This window comes from Penicillium pulvis, assembly GCF_028828015.1.
Source record: "Penicillium pulvis strain IBT 33274 chromosome Unknown scaffold_8_segment0_segment0, whole genome shotgun sequence".
NCBI lineage: Eukaryota > Fungi > Ascomycota > Eurotiomycetes > Eurotiales > Aspergillaceae > Penicillium > Penicillium pulvis.
Genome location: NW_026643080.1, coordinates 4,570,642 through 4,593,720, shown reverse-complemented (window position 1 = coordinate 4,593,720; position 23,079 = coordinate 4,570,642). Strand labels below are relative to the sequence as shown.

The following is a 23,079-nucleotide window of genomic DNA, read 5'->3' as shown; positions in this document are numbered from 1 at the left end:
TTTGAGTCGACTTTATAGTTTCAAACCGTTGGTAATTCGAAAGACATTCGAATTCCGGTCTAGCGGTCTAGGTCAATGATAAAATGTTGAAAAACAAATATTAGATACAGGTGGTACGTTAAAGAGGGGAATCCTTGGTAATAACTATCATGCGATATTTATATAGAAAAACCACCCGATCGACACGGCCCTCTACTATCGTCATAATGGGGGCCCAATCCTCCCGTCAGTCCACACGATCAAGTCTACTGATCAACCTTGGAACGGGATTATTATTTAGGTATGCGGGTCTTTACGTTCGGTAACCTATCTTGTCTAGGATTGGCGTCCTGGCCCCCACAGGGACACTGGACAACGGCAACTCGGATATAGAGTGTATATGGACAGTGAATCAGAATATATGAACTATGAGAAGTATATTCGTTCATATACACCAATAACCCGCAACGATAAGAAGCAGTGTATCTCAAGGTGAACTGAATTGCTATATGCCCATCTACAGGATGGAGGTGAACAGCAGAAATGGGAAATTACCCGGACCAAGAATTATAGTTCCCTCCCAATACTTTATTCTGCAATACCTACTCAGGGGCTCATCCATCATAAATTGCCGAGAAGATCGGCGTGGGTAGTACTGAACTCGTAAACCTGGACCCGGTCCATTCGCGGGCCGATTTTGTACTTCCTTTTTCGGGGTACTTGCTTCACTTATGCAGTGTGCCACGGACAAAGGGCTTCAGAGTGCATGGGGGCAGTGACGAATCGGGATTAAGTAGAGATCGAAGAACTTAAGATCGGAATGACATGTTCTCCGGGCTGACTAGGAATTCTGTCAGGAGATGGCGAGAACGCGGAACGTTGAAAACCGGGAAACCGAACGTGGTTCCACTTGATAGACTCGGGTCCCGAGACTAACCAATGCATGGAAGGAATATTATGAGCTAGTTTTAGTTTCTGGAATATATTGAATAAGGGCTTTAAATCCCTTCATGTTGCCTCTCAATATTGTATAGCTATGTCCTCTTGAAGTGGGTATTCCACTCCGGGGGCCGCCCCATTTTACAAAACACCACAACGCCCAAAATATCAGCCAGTGAACTAAGGGTGGATTTGGTTGTGTTCATCAGGGATTTGTAATCCGTATCTTTCCGCTCAAATCACGTTTGTTTATAGATGCCCAACGACCAGGCGGCTCGTAGAAGCGCCAGGCCCCAGGCCATGCCGATACTATCCCGCAGGACATTCAACTTGCTTCCCTTGACCTCTCGCCATCCAATTGGAACCTCAGCGACAGGAATGTTAGCAAATTCAGCTAACATAAGCATCTCCACATCGAAGATCCAGCCCTCGGAGTGCATATACGGCACGATGTAGGGCAGTGCAGCGCGAGAGAAAAGTTTAAATCCACATTGCGTATCCTTAACAGTGGCCGTCCGGGGCGGTGTCATAAGCCACAAGATCAAGTGGAACGAATGCATAAGGAAGTTACGCAACTTAGACCGCTAGTATCCACCGATGTTAGCACAAGACTGTCTCTTCAATGTGATATCATTCTCCGAATTTCGGCAATTTGCCATATTAGGTAGGGCTCAACGTACCTGCACCACAGCCTCACTACCAACCATATGCGCGCGCGATCCAACAGCCACGCCGCGCCCATCGGCATCTTCGATCTCCGAACACGCCGTTACAAGCTTCCCGAGATCGCCGAATTTGCTCGCCCCATCGGCATCTGCAAACACAACGTACTTTCCACGAACATGGCGCATGCCGTGTGTAACTGCACCGCCCTTTCCGCGATTATGCGTCAAATTGACCACGCGGATCGTACCGGGCGGGATATGCACGCCTTCTTGCGCTTGGGGCGTCCACGGCCCAGCGTAGCCCTTTGGATGTAAAGAGAGCTGGTGGTCTTTCGCAAAGCGGAATGCCACCTCCTCGGTACGATCTGTCGAGCCATCCGAGACGATGATGATTTCCCAGCCTCGGTCCGATGCCGAACCCGTGGCGTGACCGTTTGATGACGATCCGTTCGGTTTCCGCTTTCGCATGGATCGAGTTTCTACGGCATCAGATTCGTGCTCGCTAGCTAGTGTGCCGTACATGTGTTCCAGGTAGTTGACTGCTTCTTCGAGCATGCCTGAGAGTCGATCTTCTTCGTTGTAGGCTGGGACTACGACCGACATGAATAGCTCTGCTTGTTCGATGTGGTACTTCTCAGCGGGCTGGCTTCGCTTTTTGTTGTCCCCGGCGTCGCTCCAAGAGGGTAAAGCTTCGGGCTTGGTGATCGTTCCATCTTTCGCCAGAGTTCTGTACTTCTTTTCTTCCGGTAGAGGAGCGCGGGGAACCGGGGCGACAAGGGATAAAATGATATATAACTGTCGATAACGGGCGGCGTTAGTCTGATTGTTCGGGTCTAATGAGGCGCAAGCAGTGAGGCGCAATTGGTAAATGCGCGCATCACGCGCGTTGCGGGAACAGGTGGGGACACGGTCTCACCAGAACAAACAAGCCGAGGGCAGTAGCAAGGAAAGCAGCCAGTAAGATGACAGGTGGAACATCACCCACAAGAGTGATGCATTGGCGACAAATGTCAGCCCAGGATCCGTCCATGGCGGCGATGTCGTGCGGAGCGGAGCTTGGAGCTGGGGATAGGGATGCGAATCGAATCGCGAGAACTCGAGAGTTGCCTAAGGAAAAAGGCGATCACCCCATGCAATGCGAAATCAAACTAAACTCATAGAAAGCTTGCAGGAAATCCCCATTGGGAGGAGAGGGGTGGAAGGAAGGTTCGGATTGTGGTGATACTAGTAATCGCCAGCTTGGCCTTTCGGCAACGCGCAAGCTCGCCCGAAATAAAGTATGGAGCGCGGGTCCCCACGTTTCCCAGAAAACGCAAAGGATTTTCTGCAGCTTCTGATTCGTCCATTTGATTTAGTTTCCCAACAATGGCATTTAACTCCGATGTTTCGTTGTTTACGCCTCGCAATTGATCTACAACCCTCCGTGAACTCCGGCCTCAGGACACATGTGCAGGACTTTCAAGGGTCAAGTCATGTCACGGGTTGCTCAACTCTGGTAATACAAGGTAGAATATACAGTTCATTCTGTTCAACAGCCTAAGTGAACCAATCATGATACTTTTAGCCACCACCTGGGCGCTAGCACAGCCGCTATCCACGTCTCAGTCAGGCCAAAAACCTCTGACCTCTCTATTTGCAGCAAAATCCACAGAATTCCCAAAAAGGTTAAAAAATCCAAAGGGGGTATTGAACAATAAACTCCGATATGGCTTGATCGGAAAGTGACAGGATTCGCTCTTCATTTCGCTTCCGATTTGTCGTGTCTCGTTAAAGTGGGTTCCTGGTTTGAATCGAATATCTTCATGTGCCAGTAAAACCCGTGATCCGCTGGAAAAGATAGCCAGGTTCTTGTACTCTGAAATAATCCCGCAGGTAAAAATGGGTTTCCATGTGGATAATGATCCTCGGGAAGGACACAGGCCAGGGCATCCATGTCCAGGGTATTTGGTTCCACGGCTTTTTCTGAAACATAATCTGTCGTAGTCGAGGTCGACTGATATCATTCCAGGGACTCATATACGCAAAGGAAACGAACAGTAAATAAAGAACAGAGTAAGGAAGAAAGCAAAACGCCCGGGTGTGCCATAGTCGATCCAAGCCCGAAGTTGATACAGGCCGAAACTGCTGCAATTGTCGACTCTGACTGTCATAAATTTCCAAAGCTGGTGTTTCCAGATCGATCAGATTTCATCCATATTATGGTCAGCTGGTGATCCTGGGAGTGCTCTGCTGTTGAGATGGCCACAAGATTCCGCAATAGGCGCGTACTCATGCGCGAGCTGTGTTGGTATGAATTTCTGATCCCGGCTGTATGTAATCCAGCGATTGAACTATTTGTATTGAAATCTCGTTAGTTGCATGCTCGTCATGGTACAATAGAATTTTTAAGCGAGTACAAACCGTTGCTATTCGCACACCTAGCCAGAGGCATCTGTGTTGCCTTGGTATAATTGTCGTTGGCTCCTCAGTAACTGGTCTGTTGTCTTCTGAGGGAGCATCTTCGAAGAAGTTTTCTGGATAGTAGAATTGACTCCAGAGCTGACCACGGATGAGGAAGTCCTCTGAGAGTTGCTGTATTGTCCCGTCTTCGAAGTAAGGAAATGCTTCGTCTTCGATCTTGGAGAAGTTTGTCTCGGGCCGAAGTAGTGCGTTGAGGAATCGGGTGATTGGTAGCCATGGGATTATTGTTTCGAGTTGCTGCATGGCATTAGGGCGAAGGCATAAACACCATAGAAACGCTAAGGAAGTATGGACACTGGGATATATTTCAGGGTCGTCTATCTGATCAAGAAAGACGTTAAGAGTGTGGAAGGTAAGATAGCTTCCTTGAGGGATAATTGAGGACATTGGACGCGAGATCGGACTTGTGATCGAGATTGTACCCTTGGAGCTGATATCTGATTCTGACCTTGGGAATGATCCTGAGCTAGAAGTCCACTTTAGCGCGAAATTATGTGCCTCGGCTGCTGTCTCGCCTTGCTTTGCTGCGAATTCTAGTGCCATTATTCCGTTAGCTTCGCCATATTGTAGTATCGAAGCAAAGTTGGAAGACATCATATAGACCCCTTGTAGGCCTTTTCGATCTAGCCGAGCAAGGTCCCTTCGCAAAAGTGATAAGAAAATATTAGCCAAAGCAACGAATTGCTCGGCTGAGTCTTGAGAGAATAAAGCCCCATGTGTTGCAATAAAAGCCGTGATAATTGTGTGCTGCGTCATTGGTTTATCGCTGCAAGGATTGAAGAGAAGAACGATGCTCTCTCGGGCATTTTGGAAAGGTTGCACGCAAACCAGAGCTTTGGTGTAGTAGAAGAGTTGTTGAAGATTGTCGGGTCGAGCTAACACGGCAAGATGATGCTGGATTCGGCCCACGTCGGGGCTTTGGTCTGCATCTAGATTGTACCAGTAACGAGATACTCCTGCCCAGACTTCACGGTCTCTCATATCAGATTCCTCGATAGCCATGCGATACCGTGCTAGGTCGCCTAGACACTCAAGCCATGTTTCCCTGAAAGCCGAGACACTCTCCAATAGCAGCGTAATCATTGAATAGGCGAGGTAGATGAAGTTTAACATATAATCCAACGAATTCGGGAGCTTCTGTCGTAAGAGCTCGAGGAATGAGTGAATTCCATAGCGCCACATTCGTGCCGGCATAGCATATTTTTCAGCAAGTCGTCTCAACACAGGACTAGCCGTTGGATGATGTGAAGCAAGGAAAAAGTCGTGATGCTCATATAGCAAGGTTCGATGCATAGATATCAACGCTTGCCACTGCGATTCTGATAAATCCGCTTTCGACTCCGATTGTTGTTTGTCGATATCAATACACTTCTTTTCCACCATCGCTAGGCCGAAATAGATCTGTCGTACTTCATTGATCAATTGATCTTGAGTGATGGGATTGATTTCCGGCTGTCTAAACATCCCCTCGTACCCTCGCCTGTCTATCTCCGGGGTTGGTGCAAAGTTCTTGATATCTGACATCTGGTCAGACATTTCTATATCATTTGACGATTGCCCCGAAACATCCTGAAACCGCATGCTGCCCCGCCCACTCAAGGTATTCGCAGATGGACTCGTCATAGGCGTTGGGCTTGAGTAATATCTGTGTAATTCTGGGCGCGAAGCCCCATGCATGTGATCTGGCCACTCCGGCACCCCTGCATCAAGTGCTCGCTGCGGTACCCCAGCCACATGGCGACGATAATTAAGAATTTGACTAGAGTCTCCCGAAACGCGATTCTTAGCAGTATTGGGACTTGCTCTGCGCCGGATCTTCTCGGCACGCGTGGCAGTAGCGCGAGGTGATTTCACTCTCCTCACGCCATTACTACTAAGCGTGTCGAGGGTTCTATCATCAATCATGATAGAGTTCGAGCGGTGACTTGGTCGTGGCGAGCTAACTGATGCAGGGGTGCGGTTCGCCATTGATACGGAAATAAAGTCTTCCGGCCCAATATGTTTTCTGAGGATGCAAGATTTAGTGCGACCCACTACCATAACTTCGGGAATTGGAGTTTACCTTGCGAACTGGGTCTGGCTGTAGATAGCTTTCCAAGCCTTGGGTGCCAACCGGGTGCCCGACTGTACGTAATCAGGACGGGTGCGGAAATTTAAAGGATTTTCGCCCATGGTCTTATTTAATTTCTGCACATGATCCGATCGATCAGTTGTGATCCTAGATCGGGGCTCAGTGCGCCTAGCTCCAAATGGCGGTGGCGGGTTTATGCATGTGTTGGGCAAAGGTAAAGCGGGTAAAAGGGAGATGAAAGGCTGACGTCGATAAACATGGAAAGGGCATGGAAGGATGCTTTTGTAGTTTGGGATTCTTACAAAGGCAACCAACAAACACCCTAGATTGGCTGATGTTTTTGCCTTGGGAAAACACTATCATGGGGTGGGTCGAGGGAGTCCACAAGTACCCGTAACTAGTGGCTGCCTGCAAACTACGTAATGTACTCCCGTAGGTATTCGTGTTGCAACATGCACCGTACTTTTGCACATCAGAATCGCCCTTAAATCACCTAGGGAGCACGTACATATTCGTTTTTCGTGAAAGAAAATGTGGGGTATCAAGTTACAGACTATTTGTCATTCCATGACTTGAAACACGTTCTCGGGATGCTCTAAGCGCGCATGACGAGGCTGAAGTGAAAGACTTGCTGACAGCTTCCATTTAATACAATTGCTTGCCTTAAGTATCTCGTCATCTATAGCAAGACGCCAACAGCGCTAGATTATGGAAGCTTGAGACAAAGTCCACCCTTAGGGGGCTGGAAGCCATAACTTATAACCCCTTCGTTCTTACTCATGCCCAACAGCCACGATTCCAAGTAACGCTCAATATTCTGAACTTTGGTTCATGGCAAACCTTGTGAGGCATTTGAAGTTTTTTTGGTCTGGTGTTGCCCTTCTTCTTTTGCTCGGCCCTTGCATCCAATTCCGCGGCTTTCCATCCGGTCACCGCTCCCCTTCTACACCGATATTCCCATAAAGTAACAGCACTGACCATGTCTTAAGAAACCCCATTCGACCTGAAATGGGCATGCTAACCGGTACCGGTGAATTCGGTCTACATCCGTCGACCTAAACAATCTTCCGGTGACGTTGTTGTCCTCAAATTGCGCACTGTGCTGTTCGAATTGGGGGGGCCAGGCTCTATTTTGCCGCTTTTATCGGGCTGCTCTGCATCTGAATGGGAGCCCTTGGGTTTTGATAAACCGCGTACCCATATTATTCTGATTGTTTACTGGCTGGTTGATCTGCCTAGCCCCTCATGGTCAGTGCTTTGATGCGCTAATTAGCATGGAATCCTTTGGCGGCCTAGTGATTAGGCAGGATACCTAAGCCCGATAGGCGTTCAGATTATAGCTTGGGAGATGTTATGATGCATGAACACGTTGTTCGTGGTGCTTTTGGTTTACTGAGAGCTTGCCCGCTAATTCATCAGAACCAGAACAAAGAAACACTCCAAGGCGCTCGTTCGTTGGAGCTATACTCTTAGCGGGTCGTGTTTATCTTATGTTCATAGTGGGTCTCAATTTGACTCAAGCAACTAGGCACCGAACTCCACATCATCAATTCAGCCTCCAGCAAAATGCCATATATCCAGGCGACCCGCTCTTGTGAATGCTCAGAGCACATAGATCATAGTGATATAGATCTAGCTTGGGGGACGCTAAGCGACTCGGATGATCAGGATATGTTTGTTGAATGAATATAAACAGTGTTACTTATTAAGCCTAATATTGAAATCCAACCAATATTGATTCAAGGCCCTGTAATATCCAGTCAAGCAAGGCCTAGATACTCCACACAACGCCATCCTCGACGCGCCAGAGCTAATGTGTGCCCCATGTCATATCCCCCGGGTGAAAAACCACGCGATACGCGATACGTGCCTTAGTTTGCAGCAATGCGTCAAATTTGAACATCAAACAATCCTACTCGGCAAAGATATATATATTATTTTTTTTCTATTTTGGGTCGTTTGTGTGAGAGCTAGGCAAAATACCCAGGCAACAAGCCACATCGCATGGACACCTCAGGTCCAGGGATTAAGCTCTAGCGCAGGATGCGCAAACGAATTTTAATGACTATTTTTATATCCTAGTGAAATAGGAAACAATCGAATAATACCATTGATATTTTTCATCATTTGATATACATGGGCGCGCTTATATAGGGGGAAAGAGAGAGGTCCACTTCAAATCCTGATATACAAGGCACACACACACCACATACGGAAGTGGAGCTCCAATCGCCAATGCATGTAGGTACATATAGGCAGTCCACTATGTTGGTAAGTTTGTGTCCCACATGGAAAACGACAAGTTCCCAGCAACCTGGATCCCTGGAACCTTGAGACTGGGTCGCATGTCTGAATTATCAGGCAACCGCCCTCCCGGAAAACGTTCTTATCTTGTTGGATCTACCCCTGTTTACAACAAAAACCTGAACTTAAAAAAGACAATGTAAGGAGAGCAGGGGTAAAGGAACATTCCACAGTGGGGTAAAGAGAACCCGGGTGAAAAGTAAAGCATATCAGATGCCGGGATATGCATCCTGTTCCCCGGCCCCTGAATTCCACAGTTCCAAGGTTGTGGATTAGGACGTTTTATTCGGATTTATGGAGCAATTATTTGGGGGCCAAAACTTGGCTTGTTACATTAATAGAAGGCACCGGCACGGAAAGGTTAGGGATATGATTGAGATGAGGATCGTGATGGGGACACACTTCACCCGGGTGAATTATGAGCACAGTCCTATTTCATTCTAGATGCGCTTATGCATGGCCTGGCACATCCTTCCATGGTAAGTCTCATGCAGGAGCGATTCTATTGGATAAACGCCGAGGCGGTCTATTTTATGAGGTGTTTTGATCAACGCTCGGATCTTGGCTGACTTATCAATCATACAAGTGAAGCTCATATATAACCTGCGTTAGATGGGTGGTATGCTTACTAGGATATAGATTGGGGTGATTTGAGAACATAGTCCAGGCCCACCACTACTATTCAATCAATACCTACTTCACAGGACAATGCGATCTCCCCGTGTGACAGAATAACAACCAAACTACCAATCAATCCACGCGCTTCCTGGAGGCGACCAATATCAAGGAGCCTGCCATTAACCGCCAATCACCGAACAGTATCTTCAAGCCTCGCATTTTATAAAGGATGTATCACAATGTCTACATATCCCATTTAGTCTGCATATGCAGAAAGAGAACAACTCAAATAAGTTACATCATGCGGAAAATAATTCATGCTCAAGGGGAGTATCTGTGCAGCGTACAAAGCATATACTGGAAGTACAATGTACATATGCATGTGTGGACCCGCCCAGCCCCTTCTCCCTAGCAAATACGTCATTACGTCCGAGCAACCAAATTCACCCTGCGCACCAAAAGAAAGCAAACCACCTGGGCAAATCCTTGAAAAAAGGCAAAGGGGGCGCAGCATCATTCCAAATCCAAAATTCTCCGATCCATCAATTACACTTTCACTTCACCGCCTCCGATCATCGATCACCAACAACACTGGACGGGATCGAACCCCATGTTCCGCCGACTTAGTACCGCGCGGCATTTGAAACACCCGTGTTCGGTACTGACACTGACCCCCAGACCCGTTACTGGAACTGCAGCTGGTCTTGGTATTTCAAGATCTGCAGCCATGGCTACTTTTACGCTCCCGGGCTCTCATACACGTGTCAATAGCACGGCGGATCTGTCAAAGGATGAATTACTGGCATTTCCAGCGTTTAAGGTCTGGACCTCGACGCTTCAGCGCTCGTTAGCGAGACAATCGAGCCCCGAACATGAGTTTCACGGGGATCCATATGTCCTTCGCACGATTGATATCCAGGCTGTTGATCGGTTTGGGGGCAGTAGACTGGGATTCGTCAAGTTGAAAGCTGATGTGTCTAACGGCCGGGGTGAGAGTTTGCCTGGGAGCGTGTTTTTACGAGGTGGGAGTGTGGGAATGTTGGTGAGTTGTTTTTGATTCGATACTTCTATACCGTGCCCAGGATGAAGGTTCTTTTTCCTTCAATAAGGACTATAAATAAAACCCAGGGTTTGTTCATGCGATACCATCTAACCATTTGCCAGCTCATCATACAACCAGATGATATCCCCGCTTCACAAGAAAAGGGGAAATGGGCTGTCCTCACCATCCAACCCCGTATCCCGGCAGGCTCTTTGGCCTTTGCTGAAATCCCAGCTGGAATGCTAGATGATCACGGGACTTTTGCTGGTGGTGCTGCGCAAGAGATCCAAGAAGAGACAGGGTTGCTTGTGCAAGAAAGTGACCTGATTGATATGACCGCACTGGCATTGCAGTCCATGCCTCAACGATCTGATAATGATGAAGACCTTCAAAAAGCGGTTTATCCTTCTGCCGGTGGCAGTGATGAGTTTATTCCACTATTCTTGTGTCAGAAGCGTATGCCCCAGAAGGATATTGAGGAGCTGCAAGGGAAATTGACCGGAGAGCGTGATCATGGAGAGAAGATTACGTTGAAGGTTGTTCCGCTGGAGAACTTATGGAAGGAAGGATTGAGAGATGGGAAGACTTTGGCTGCTTGGGCTCTTTATCAGGGTCTATTGCAGGAAGGGAAGATTTGAATGAGGCCATCTTGAAGATATCGAAAAGTATGATGGTTGCATCGCATCTGAGTCTAGTTTCGCCGAGCTATGTGTGCAAAGTTAAACGAATCGGCCAGTAGATAGCTATGTATTGCTAGAATAATCGTTGAACAGTCAAGTATATCCATGCTGTGTATCCTGGTGTATGTCTGTCTATGCATGTTATAATCAGAGCTTCCATTTCTTCATCAACTCAATTCCTTCAGCCAGGGTGCCAATTCGAGCATCGATCGCATAGCCCTGTTGTTCAAGTTTTTTGGTCTCCTCAAACAAAGAAGCTAGGGGAACAGAGAAACACTCGATGAATTCATTTTCCTCCAGCTCTGGCTTCGGGTTCTGGTTCTCAGGAAGGCTCATATCTACGCTCACATGAACCATGTTGAGATTGGTATTGCAGAAACCCGGGTCTAAGAACAAGCAAGACATGAGTAAATGCACTATGCACAGCAAACAAGAACATGATAAGAAACGTGGAACATACCGTTGTACATAATCGGGCTCGTCTGCTCCGCTACACCGACATACCCAGTCTCTTCTTTGAGTTCGCGTACGGCGCATTGCTCGGGAGTCTCACCGGCATCGATAAGGCCAGCCGGAACCTCGATAACAACCTTGTCAATCGGAGGCCGATACTGCTTTTGAAGAAGCAATTCTGGCCCACTCGACATGTTCAAGATAGCAACGATCCCCACACCGTCGATCTCAGCCGTAGCAGGACGAGTCTAGTAAAGCGGCGTCAGTTACCATCGTTTCCAGTGATTTTCAAGTCACGCAGCGAGCTAAAAGGGGTGACAATGTCGTGGTCCATTTTAGGAAATAAAGTGAGTGACACGTCCAGAAACAGTCACGGTCCCACTGAGAGGCAACCGATAATGGCTAGACACGGCAAATATACCCGCCAATACGAGGCCCGATCAGCAAGGTAAGCTTATGCTGACGGATGTCCACCGGCGTCACACTTTTGAGCTCGCAATCATGCGGCTGATGCTCAGACATGGTCTCGTGAACAATGGCGAAGGGGCCTTATTTTGGACTCGGATATGGTCCGGTGGGGTGGATATTCACAGCCAGATCTGGGTGATCAGATGTGCGCATAGGGGCCCGAAAAATGAGGCTGGGTAAGTCTTACCTGTCGCTCCGCAGATTCCCAGGTTCGCTCAATGCCCAGCGGATCAGTATAGGTTGTTTTGACCAATCGAGTCCATTTGGCCTCAGCAGGATCCTGATACATGGTCAGTCATGTGTTCACAGGGCGAAGCCGCAATTAAACTTTCTGTTGCTTTTCTTGTGGTTCGTTGCCTTCACTATAAGGATACAATTTATGCAAGCGAAGAGGAAGCAGAACTAGCAATAAAACTTACCAGGGGTCCTTGCGAGACTTGCTTGGACTTTGTTAGGCTGGGGGGTGAAACCATGGTGGATTGAAGGATTGTGTTCAATGTAAGATAAATGAAAGTTTAGTCGATAGTTCTAGCCAGATTTAGATGGTAGAAATATCGTATTCCGAGCTTAGTTCCAGACTATGCCTAAAGTTGGATAGAATGATGGAGGAGAGTGGAGGGTGAGGGGAGAAACAGTGGCTGCGGTGGGGCTCGCTTATCGTGTATCTTATCGGAGCTATAACATCGATAGCTGCAGGTATCTCTTTAATGCATGGGTTTGGTGCGAAAACTCTGATTGCTAGAGACTTACGACAGAGGCTCAGACCTCTGGGATCACTTCATAGATTTAGCTCGAGCCAAAGTATCATTGCATAAGACCTATTGATCGCGAATACTGAAGGATACCACATAGCAATGCAGAAGTATATAAAGAAGCACTAAAACAAGGTGGATGCTTTAGGGCTCAGAGGGGGCGATCCTTTAAGCACCTTGCATTGACAAGGCTTGCGACCAGTCGAATAAATCATACAGGACAGATACCAGGTGAGCGAGAAAACCAAAAGCTCCGAAACGACCAAATGCTTGCTGTCATAATATCATGTAGGCGTAGAATGTTGCAAAGAAACCATCACAGGCTGGACTGAGGATCTGTCTTGGGAGGCAAGTTCTCGACGAATGTCATGCATCTCTCAAACTCAGCCCAGTCATTCATGATGATGTGCACTCCAAGATCCATCAGGCGGGCGCTCATCTCCTCCTGCATTTCCTTGCCGTTGTAGCTGCCGACATACCCGATCGTCCAGATACCGGCACGGATAGCAGCAAGGGCACCCGATTTGCTGTCCTCAACTGCAACAGTCTCGCCAGCAGTCTTCTTCACATAGTCCAGCGCATGCAGGTAGATGGCAGGGTCAGGCTTAGACGTGGGCTTGGGGAGGGAGCTAGCTGCGCTGAATACCCTGTCGGCATCAAAGTATTGGTCCTGGCCAACCTTCTTGATAGAGGCTTGTACCCGACGCAAAGCAGAGGATGAGACCACAGCCAGACCGTATTTCTTCGACTCGTAGAGCTTGATCAATTCCTCGGTAGCGCCAACGCAAGGTTTGGCCTTGGCTTCCAGCTTGGCAATCACCTTGTCTTCCTCCTTCTTGACATAGGCCTCAAGCTCATCGGGCTCCAACTTGAAGTTGTATTTGTCCTGCAGGGAGAGCATCATGCCGCGGAAGTTCTGACCGACAAAGTCCTTGATGAGTTGTTCGCCTGTGTAGCGATCGGGAAGGCCCTTCTTCTCGAGGATTTCATTGGCAAGATCGGCACAGGCCTCGAAGGCCAGCTCTTCCGAGAGGACCAAGGTGTTGTCACAGTCCAAGAAGATTTCCGTGATCTGCACTTCAGCGGTTAGCGGGGTAGATCCAAGTTGACAACAAAGAATGGGATTGTCGGACCTGAGGCATGGTGAAGAGGGGTACGCTGGTTCTGTTCTGGGAGTAGCGGAGAATATAGGGAAGACTGAAACGTCAGAATTGTATAGAAGAATTGCGACTCAAGGGTGACCTAGTAGATCTATGGGATGGAGAGGTAAACAGTTCCAGCAGGAAAAAGAATAGCGGGACAATCAGCCAGAGGGGAAGTCGCGACCCAATTGTTTTAATCCAAGGGGCACGACCATCCCGGGAAAGCATGACGCCGGCATACTCCAGTAAACCGGGCCCTAGCGGGATCGCGGGGCTGAGGTCATACAGGACATAAGTACAGGGTACTTTTGCTTGCATACATGCCCACGAGGAAAATCAAGTACTCGGTACTCGAGGACTTCCAACGGCCCAAGCCACGGGGGCTAATCTCCACCAATGATATGATAGATGAACATGAGTCAGCAGCCCTGGTCCCTCCCTAAACCCGTTTGGGAATAGCTTGCTCTTTGTATTGGAAAGTCGTAGAAACTCGGGTTGTTTCGCTCTACGTTCTAGTCTCTTCCAAGGGGTTGGGAGTGATTATTGGTGAAGAGGACATGTTCTTGGCTCGGATCAATGTCATGGAAGGGAGGGCTCATTCTTCCCTCGGTCGATCTCAAGGTAGTATTTCCCCTCTAAGTAAGACCTGCAGAGAGACAAATGTGTCCCCGCATCGTGCTTACATCTAAATGTTCCATTGGACCGCTCAGCCCTATAAGTCCAGTGCCTGGATAAATCAATTCCATTTGTACTGTTACTTGATTTGGATAACTGACAAGGTTTGGCTATGTTGCAATATGACCTGAGGTATAAAGGACAACCCGAAGACCTAGGTATAAACCGGGTTGCATGGAATGATTATATGCCTCATGCTGAATTTGTTCGCATTTTAACGTCTGTATTTCTATGAACTTTCTCTTCCGCCAATTCGCTAGGAGCTTCCAAGTGCAGGCCAAAGCGTTGGATCCTGTGATCCAGAATGTGTTATTAAATATATACAAAATCCAGTAGAGAAGACCCTATCTGAGAGCATCTCACAATTTTTTCGCGCACTAATAACGAAACTGGAACCGACCCTGTTCTTAACTCCATCTTTACCTCGCAATTCAAGGTTGTCCTACGATTAACTGCGATATGTCTCCACCATTCCACCAGCTCGACGATGATTGGCTAGTCCCACAACGGCGGCTCACAAACGCATCTGCTATTTTCGTAACTGGGCAAGAATTTCGACACGGACCTGGTGGGGTGCAAGCTGGAGATCTTTTTTCTTTGCATTGGTATTCATTATTAACGCTCCTTCCATTCAAGTCAATTTGGCAACTTCCCCTCATCATTCCAGGCACCGGGCTCAATCAAGTGACAGTGCCACCCCAAAATATCACCGGGTATACTTGGCAATACCCTGTCTAAAATGGGGTCATCAGGCTCTTTCCCAGCCCTGGAGGACTTACATTTTCCATCAGCACAAGTGTCCATCTCGCAGACCCTCTCATCTCTGCGGCGTTCTGCTCTATCCGTCACCAACCGGCTCCAGTCCATTGAGGCGGATGCTGCGTTTGTGCAGGAGGTGGCTGAGCAATATGGCCTTCCGCTAATTGCAAATGAACGCTGTGGCAGCTGGTATATATCTCCCGATGCCAAGAAGGGGAGTGCCTATTTCAAGAGTACGGATGGCCACACGGGGCAATGGGATTTTAGCTTTCGTAGGCTGAACCTGCAGCTTCTTCCGTTGGCAAACGAGTATGGAGGGTTAGTTTCATATTTCACCCGTTTATTGCCGGGCCCGACGCTGTATTGATTGGTGCTTTCACCTGTCAATGTACTCACCGGTTTCCTCCTTTTGGTCTCACCTCTTATACGTCTCAACTGGACATCCCGGCATTGTTTCGTCCAATTGGTGGATCCACTTCGAATCATATGTTTCCAAACTGACATTGCCGTTTATAACCACCATACAGATGTGTAATTGTGGACTCAACTCGCCGGGGGAAATGTACGTCAAAATCCCAGTGAAACCAGGAGAAGGCACCCAGTCGGTGCCTTTGCCTGCAGTGTGACCCCGCTGACGATACCCAGTGATGCCCGACGCCTTATCCAAAACCATTCCTATTTGGAGTGCAGTGCTTAATCGCGCCCTATTCCCCACGGAAACCGCATGCCATGCTGTCCAACTGCCACCCAACTACCTCGGTAAATCAGAGGAATCGCAAATCGAGAATCGTATTGATGGTTTCGTCCATTCTCTCAAGGTGCGTCGAACCCATGCATCTAAACCACAGAGGAGGCTAGCTGTTACTACCCCTCTTCACCCGGGTGACAGAGGCTGCGTTGGAAACGAATCGACTAACGTTCTACACTGTGAATAGTCCCTCAAGCTTGATCTAGACCAGCTGCGGCAGCAACTCGGAAAGCCTATTCGAGTGGCTTGGGCTAATCCGGAGTACTTCTATCCGACGGATCTGCGAAAAGATGATGCCTCGTGTCTTTTCGTCCTGTGCTCCGCCTCGAAGCGTGTTCATGGCGCTGAGATGTCCGAAGGTGGATACATCCAAGGCGCGGGCGACGACAGCGAGGGCTGGGCGCATGGGCTGACGCCTCCCGTGTTCTGGGCGAATCAGGCTGCATTGAAGCAGACCTCAGAGGAGGATCTGCCAGATCTGATTGCGGAATTGATCGCCGAGTATCAGCAGCAACGTGGTGAACAGGAAGCGACGCTTATCTCTCCGACTAAGAACCTCTACATCAATCCGACGGATCCTAGTGTAAACGGTAGCGGTAGGTATGACCTTGTTATTGACTGCAATGGTGATCCGGCTATCGTGGAAGAGAACCCAAAGCGTCTAAATTTAGGTTGCGCGTCGGCCAAATTGGGGAGTCGGGATCTACGAAAATCATTGGATAAAGTGCGAGATTTTGTCAATGCACAACTTGGATCAGATCCATCGCAGTCAATATTGATTACTTGCGACACAGGCAAAGATCTCTCAGCTGGAACACTATTGGCGATTGTGTGCCAATTTTACAACGATAACGGTATGTCTCATGAATGCGTGAGGTGAAATTTAAAGCGCTAGATGAGAACGGCGTTGGGAATCAAGATAAACGAATCAAAACTAAAAAATCAAATCCAGGGGAATTCGATGCGTCGCTAAGCAAGCGCTCAATCAGCAAAACCTTCATCCGACAGCGACTTGCGTGGATCGTGTCATCGAAACATGACGTGAATCCGTCTCGCTCGACTTTACAGTCGGTGAATGCCTTCTTGATGCAGCCTCCGGATTATTGATGACCGAAATTATTATCCTGCACTGCGAAGCTGTCTTGGCTCGCAGGCTTTTGTCGTGCAGGTGCTCACTCGTTGGCCACGGCCTCAACGATAGCTCCGGCGTCGCCCTGGTCCAGCGAATCCAGGATCTCCATATCCTCTGCCTGGAGTTGAAAGTCGAAGACGTCGGCATTCGCAGCAATGCGGTCAGGGTTATCCGTCTTGGGGAGCGGCACCCATTGCTTCTGCAGCGCGTAACGAATCAAGACCTGTTGGGTTGACTTGTTGTATTTCTGCGCCACCTCGACCAGAGTGGGGTCATTTGCTTTATAGTTGCGCACAATAGGCGAGTAGGCCTCGACGATGATTCCATTCTTCTTACAATATGCGTCAATTGTGCGTTGTTGGCACCAAGGGTGCAGCTAGAAAACGAGCATCAGTCAGCACACCGGTTCCAAGTAAATATGAAACAAACCAGCAAAATCACAAGATGGAACGGATGAGAAATGCTTACCTCAATTTGATTGACCTGTGGCGGCCACACCTTCGCGTAAGACTTCATCTCCTCAATGTGATGCACACCAAAATTGCTCACACCAATACTCTTGGCCTTGCCTTCAGCTTGCAGCTTCTCCAACGCCTGCCACAGATGCTTCCGACCCGCAGAACCAGACTTGGAGCTGTGAATCAAGAACAAATCAACATATCCGCCCGGCCCGCCGATCTTCTCGACGCTCTCCAGTAGCTTCTCGTATGTCGCCTCAGGTGACCCCGCGGGGCTGAGAATCTTGCTTGTAACAAACACCTCCTCGCGCGACAGGTTGGAGGAGCGCAGCGCCTCACCGACCTCAGCCTCATTGCCGTAAAATTGAGCTGTATCGATGTGTCGGTATCCCACCTCGAGCGCCTTCTGCACCGATTTGACGCATTGGTGTGCTGGGGAGCGGTAGACACCGAAACCAATGCACGGGATACTCTCGGTGGAGTTTGGCAAGGGGAGGAGGTCGTTAATCTTGTAGGCCATGTTGTCGTATTCTCTCTTTTCCAGCTTTAGAACAGGGGAAAGGTTATTGAGGAGCTGGTTGGAGGGGGAGAATTGGCGACGAAGCAGTTTCGGTGTTGTAAAAGCATTCCTCGCCCCGCTCTACGGAACCGGATCGAATGATATCATTCTCGTTGATTACTCACTGAGCACACCATCTACAGGGTCTAGATTAGATTTTATTTGTCAAGTTTATTGCACCATTTGATATTAGTTGCTCGGGGTATTTTCTTCATCGTTCCTGAGTATATACAAATGTACCTTCCAAGGTTCATACTTGTGAACACATAAACTTCGACATTCTGGCCAGGGATATATACTTCCCGTGAGGACAAGGGTCTATGGAATGAGGACTGAAATAGCATCTACATTAGATGGACAAAGCGCTTTGTATGATGATTGGTTGAATTGAAAAGGCATGGAGTGATCACCAGGGATAAAGCGCTTACATGCACTTGCACATCTCACAACCCCTCGCTCTGCGACTGTTTCAGATGCAAAACAAGGCCATTGTTTTTCTTCTCCAATTCTCACAAACCTCCATTGTGTAAGTAGCCCACTCGGTATAGCTTCAAAAAAAAGAAAAAAGGGTGGTTGCTAGGGTGACTTGCGGAGTTGCGGGAGAGACAGAAACACCCCGCCCCTATCGACTTGAGACTCGATCTTTTGACAGCTCTCCTGCATGGATTATCTCCTTCTCCGAGCCTAGTCCAAATCCGCAATTTTCGAGTTTTTAATTTACCAAATTCGAGATCCTTCTCCTATCACTAAATCTCCAAAACTTGCCGGCCCTGGATGCCTTCCTGATCGACGATGTTGACGGTTGAGAAGCAGTGGATTAACGTGCAGCAGAAGACCTTCACAAAATGGTGCGTTCCCCCCAGCGCGCTCATCAGCACCAAAGCAATGAACTGACCGAGGAATCACCACAGGTTGAATGACAAGCTGAAGGCCAGGAGTTTGGCGATCGAGGATCTGGTTACCGATCTCTCAGATGGTGTAAGTGTCCTACCCTTGGAACGCCCCATTCCGCCCACGGTCGTGACTACGACCGGTACCAAACAACCCTCCTGATATGGCTTTTGCTAATCTGTTTTACCTGACCAGGTCATACTCATCCATCTCCTCGAGATCCTTGGCGGGGAATCACTTGGTCGATATGCGTCGAAGCCCAAGCTGCGGGTGCAGCGTTTCGAAAATGTCAACAAAGGTCTGGACTTTATCAAAGGGAGGAGGATTCAGATGACCAACATCGGAGCGGAGGATATCGTTGATGGCAATCGCAAGATCATTTTGGGTCTAATCTGGACACTCATTCTTCGGTTCACCATCAGCGACATCAACGAGGAGGGTATGACCGCCAAGGAAGGTCTGCTGCTGTGGTGTCAACGGAAGACGGCATGCTACGACGACGTGGAGATTCGAAACTTTTCCTCCAGCTGGAACGATGGCCTGGCATTCTGCGCTCTACTCGATATCCACCGACCCGACCTCATCGACTTCGATTCGCTGGATAAGAATGACCACCGCGGCAATATGAAGCTCGCATTCGACATTGCTACGAACGAAATTGGTATCCCCGATCTGCTCGATGTGGATGATGTGTGTGATGTGCCACACCCCGACGAGCGTTCCCTGATGACCTACATTGCCTACTGGTTTCATGCCTTCTCGCAACTGGAGAGAGTCGAGAACGCCGGTCGCCGAGTCGAGAAGTTCGTCAATAACATGCACGGAGCGTGGGATATGCAGTCTGGATATGAGCGCCGGATGAAAGAGCTTCTCCGATTGATTCGAGCGCAGCGCGACCAATGGCAGAACTCCTTCTTTGAGGGAACCTACAAGGATGTCAAGGAACAAGCTGCTAACTTCTCGCTCTACAAGCGAAATGAAAAGCGTCAATGGGTGGCAGAGAAATCTGACTTGGCTGCTCTGCTGGGCAATATCAAAACAAAGCTTGGGACGTATCGATTGCGAGCCTACGAGCCACCCAAGGAGTTGAGCTTGGAGACCTGTGACCAAGAGTGGGAATGTCTGACCCGGGATGAACACCAGCGCAGCCAGTTGATCAACACGACCATTCGGGATATCAAGAACGCCCTCCGAAAATCATTTGCAGACAAGGCAAATGACTTTGCGTTGACGCTGAAGACGTTATCTCTGGCCATATCTGGCCTGGATGGAGATGTTGAAGACCAGCTGGACCATGTCCAGAAGTTGAACGATAACCTGCCTCCCCTCGACGCCTTCCTCGATACCATTGCCGAACTAGACGAGCAGTGTGCCGAGGCCAATATCGAAGAGAATGATTTTACCACCTATACCTTGGACGAGTTGTCATATGAGCTCAGCTTGGTGAAATCCAGTATCTCGAAGAAGCTGGCCTTCCTCGAGAACCAAATGGTGGCTCGCAATATGACCAACTTGACCCCCATCCAGCTAGAAGAGTTTGAGTCAGTCTTCCGCCACTTTGATCGAGATGCATCCAACACTCTGCATGAACTTGAATTTTCTGCCGCACTCGCCAGTCTGGGACTGGTTTACGATGAAGACGAGATGCACCAGGTCTATGTGGAGGTTTGTGGGGTAAACCGATTATCCCAAAATGCCGGTGTCAGCTTCGAGCAGTTTATTCGCTTCATGGTTAGCGTGACTGAGGATCAAAATACTGCCGAGCAGGTATTCCAAAGTTTCAGGGAGGTTGCTGATGGCAAGGTCTGTATATCCAACTTCGAGTGCATTTTCTTATCTCTGAATACTAACTTCTTTTAAGCCATATGTCACGGAGCTCGATCTCCAACATTCACTCATCCCCGACGAAGTCATCGAACACCTGATAAAGACTATGCCCCAACATGAAGGTCCAGACCTGCTCGAGGACCGTGATCTTACCAAATTCGACTACATCAGCTTCATGGAAAAGATGATTGAGGATCAGAAAAAGAATGGAAAGGACTGAAAGAGGAAGATAGTTCCTGTTGTTCCTTGCACAGCGTCGCCGGTTATAAATGGGGGTCTGCTTCGATAGGGTGTTGTAGTGGTTGTTTTTATGGGGTGGTGTTCCTGTCTTTTTGTCAAAGGGCTTTTTGAAGGCTTTGGCTTGCTTTATTTTTGCCCAATATCCAGCATGCATTCTGGGGTTCGGCGGTTCTCCCTCGGTTTCCATCGTATTCTATGTGCCCATATTGTTTCTTGTACTGAACTTAGGATATCACCAATAAGGTAAAATCTGCATTCCAAATGTCGTTGTGATCCAATGATGTAGATAGCCAATTCTTTAGTACAAATATAGATTGGACCCATGGATCGCCATGGCCCCCTCACGTGATGTGTCTCGTCGACACGCCGTCCAGTATTCAATTGATACCGCCGGTGAATTCAACCCCTTTCACATCATTCAATTCTTCCATTTTTAACTGGGCCGACCTGCTGTCTATAAGTTAAACATCCAAATTTCAATTTCCTCTTCTTGACACCCATCCCCGTGCTCCATTCAACACCGTCCAACATGGATCGCAGCTTGGATGAGATCATTGGCGAAGACACAGTAAGGCACCATCTAGCCTCAATTGTGAAACACTTCCTCCAAACATTTGACCGGCTGACACGCTCACAGCGCAACCAGAATCGTCCCTCCGGTGGTGGACGCCGCAACCAAGGCCCAGGCCGCCGTCGTGGCGACCGCGATGGCGTTAGAAAGGTACTGCCTGCTCCAACCCAATCCCCAATCCTCGATGATCGCGTCGCACATAAAAAAGACCATTGCGTTGACTCAATTTCCATTGCGGACAGGTCCGCCCTCCTCTTCCTGTACCGAGTTTTTTTTGCGCCGTGATAAACAATCTTGGCTACTAGTCCTCTGGATGGCCGGAGACTCGCCATTGAGAAAAAAAGCCACGGCGAACTTGGGAAACCAAGCTAGTTCATGCTCCATGCTTTGATTTCCAGCTAACCTCTACATCTTCTTTCAAACGCAACAGCCTTATTCCCAAGACCGTGTCAACCTGGACCTGTGAATATACCTTGCTGAGCCGGTCAGAATTCACGCTAATCGGGATTTATCAGTGATTGGGTCCATGACAAGTATGATGACGACAGAGATAGTATGTTCTGCTTTTGACCTGGCTCATTTTCCTAAATCTGACTTTATGCAGCTCGTCCCACCCGTGGTGGTCGTCGCTCTCGTCGCTCAACCTCGCCTGAACGGTATGAAATTGTGCTTCAACGCTCGCAATGACTGGAAGTACTAATTTGTCTTAGTGGCGGCCCTATGTTGACCAAGGTCCGCGTCGAAAACCTTCACTACGATATCAATGAGAGCGATCTGGAGGTACGCTGCGAAAATTCAAACGGCAACCCTCGTGCAATGCCCGTTTCCTAACAATAATGGCATATAACAGGATCTCTTTGGCAAAATTGGCCCCGTTACCGACCTTACCCTCGTCTACGACCGCGCTGGACGCTCCGAAGGCGTGGCTTACGTTACATACAAGCACCTTAAAGACGCACACGAGTCTGTGAAGGAATTCGACGGTGCTAACGCCAAGGGCCACCCTATCCGCCTGACTCTCGTCCCTGGCCGACGTGAACAACACAAGAGCCTCTTTGACCGTGTGGAGCGTCCTGGTCGTGATGCTCGCAGTTTGAGCCCCGGAGCTACTCGTGGTGAGCAATCAGATGGGCGGCGCCGTGGTGGCCGCGTCCGCCGCAGCGATGTTTCCAAGCCTGCCCCCGAGAATATCGACCGCTATATCCCCGGAGAGCGTGGTGATCGTTCTCCACGCCGTAACGGTGGCCGACGAGGTGGCCGCGACAGCCGTCGGAACGAGCCTCGGAATGAGACTGGAGGTCGTCGCGCCGCGAACGGTCGTCCTCGGAAGACACAAGAGGAGCTGGATCAAGAGATGGAGGACTACTGGGGTGGAAATGCTGGTACAGAGAATGCTGATAAGCCCGCCGAGCAAGAGCAGCAGACTGCTGCTCCTGCTGCTGCCGCCGCTACCACCGCCCCAGCCGCCCCAGCCGTGCCTGTGAACGACGACGACATCGACATGATTGAGTGAATACGCCAAAATGTGGATCCCCTGTGATCGCATATTCTAACCTCTCCTCTTTTACTTCTCTTCTTTATCCATCTACTTTGCACCGCTGCCGCTTTTCACCTTTGCGAAAGGTCCATTAAAGATTTCGCGTCGA

The 23,079-nt window shown here is 48.8% G+C and overlaps 9 protein-coding genes across 9 annotated transcripts; 4 read left to right on the top strand and 5 right to left on the bottom strand.

The window, feature by feature from the left end:
* Positions 1-1,157: 1,157 nt before the first annotated feature.
* On the bottom strand, positions 1,158-2,613 carry N7503_011142 (dolichyl-phosphate beta-glucosyltransferase; the record flags this gene model as incomplete). Its single annotated transcript, XM_057070688.1, has 3 exons — positions 1,158-1,502; positions 1,599-2,378; positions 2,500-2,613. The coding sequence occupies 3 exons, from the start codon at positions 2,611-2,613 to the stop codon at positions 1,158-1,160; spliced, it is 1,239 nt and encodes a 412-aa protein (XP_056917299.1).
* A 1,150-nt stretch (positions 2,614-3,763) lies between these two features.
* N7503_011141 (uncharacterized protein) lies at positions 3,764-6,215 on the bottom strand (the record flags this gene model as incomplete). Its single annotated transcript, XM_057070687.1, has 3 exons — positions 3,764-3,913; positions 3,984-6,048; positions 6,106-6,215. 3 exons carry the CDS (start codon positions 6,213-6,215, stop codon positions 3,764-3,766), a joined length of 2,325 nt encoding a protein of 774 aa, XP_056917298.1.
* A 3,048-nt stretch (positions 6,216-9,263) lies between these two features.
* On the top strand, positions 9,264-10,716 carry N7503_011140 (putative NUDIX family hydrolase; the record flags this gene model as incomplete). Its single annotated transcript, XM_057070686.1, has 2 exons — positions 9,264-10,078; positions 10,201-10,716. Exons 1-2 carry the CDS (start codon positions 9,647-9,649, stop codon positions 10,714-10,716), a joined length of 948 nt encoding a protein of 315 aa, XP_056917297.1. The 5' UTR covers positions 9,264-9,646.
* A 189-nt stretch (positions 10,717-10,905) lies between these two features.
* N7503_011139 (MutT/nudix family protein) lies at positions 10,906-12,152 on the bottom strand (the record flags this gene model as incomplete). Its single annotated transcript, XM_057070685.1, has 4 exons — positions 10,906-11,144; positions 11,219-11,459; positions 11,867-11,959; positions 12,099-12,152. The coding sequence occupies 4 exons, from the start codon at positions 12,150-12,152 to the stop codon at positions 10,906-10,908; spliced, it is 627 nt and encodes a 208-aa protein (XP_056917296.1).
* Positions 12,153-12,747: 595 nt separating this feature from the next.
* N7503_011138 (HAD family hydrolase) lies at positions 12,748-13,573 on the bottom strand (the record flags this gene model as incomplete). The annotated part of the gene is made up of 2 exons (XM_057070684.1): positions 12,748-13,503; positions 13,565-13,573. The coding sequence occupies 2 exons, from the start codon at positions 13,571-13,573 to the stop codon at positions 12,748-12,750; spliced, it is 765 nt and encodes a 254-aa protein (XP_056917295.1).
* Positions 13,574-14,987: 1,414 nt separating this feature from the next.
* N7503_011137 (initiator tRNA phosphoribosyl transferase family protein) lies at positions 14,988-16,862 on the top strand (the record flags this gene model as incomplete). Its single annotated transcript, XM_057070683.1, has 5 exons — positions 14,988-15,325; positions 15,535-15,569; positions 15,653-15,825; positions 15,943-16,609; positions 16,708-16,862. 5 exons carry the CDS (start codon positions 14,988-14,990, stop codon positions 16,860-16,862), a joined length of 1,368 nt encoding a protein of 455 aa, XP_056917294.1.
* Positions 16,863-16,927: 65 nt separating this feature from the next.
* N7503_011136 (aldo/keto reductase family protein) lies at positions 16,928-17,865 on the bottom strand (the record flags this gene model as incomplete). Its single annotated transcript, XM_057070682.1, has 2 exons — positions 16,928-17,263; positions 17,356-17,865. The coding sequence occupies 2 exons, from the start codon at positions 17,863-17,865 to the stop codon at positions 16,928-16,930; spliced, it is 846 nt and encodes a 281-aa protein (XP_056917293.1).
* Positions 17,866-18,696: 831 nt separating this feature from the next.
* Positions 18,697-20,842, top strand: N7503_011135 (alpha-actinin, sarcomeric (f-actin cross linking protein); the record flags this gene model as incomplete). Its single annotated transcript, XM_057070681.1, has 4 exons — positions 18,697-18,752; positions 18,816-18,882; positions 18,991-20,598; positions 20,657-20,842. The coding sequence occupies 4 exons, from the start codon at positions 18,697-18,699 to the stop codon at positions 20,840-20,842; spliced, it is 1,917 nt and encodes a 638-aa protein (XP_056917292.1).
* Positions 20,843-21,391: 549 nt separating this feature from the next.
* N7503_011134 (putative RNA binding protein) lies at positions 21,392-22,946 on the top strand (the record flags this gene model as incomplete). Its single annotated transcript, XM_057070680.1, has 7 exons — positions 21,392-21,430; positions 21,500-21,583; positions 21,864-21,895; positions 21,949-21,986; positions 22,038-22,089; positions 22,144-22,213; positions 22,284-22,946. The coding sequence occupies 7 exons, from the start codon at positions 21,392-21,394 to the stop codon at positions 22,944-22,946; spliced, it is 978 nt and encodes a 325-aa protein (XP_056917291.1).
* Between the last annotated feature and the right edge of the window lie 133 nt (positions 22,947-23,079).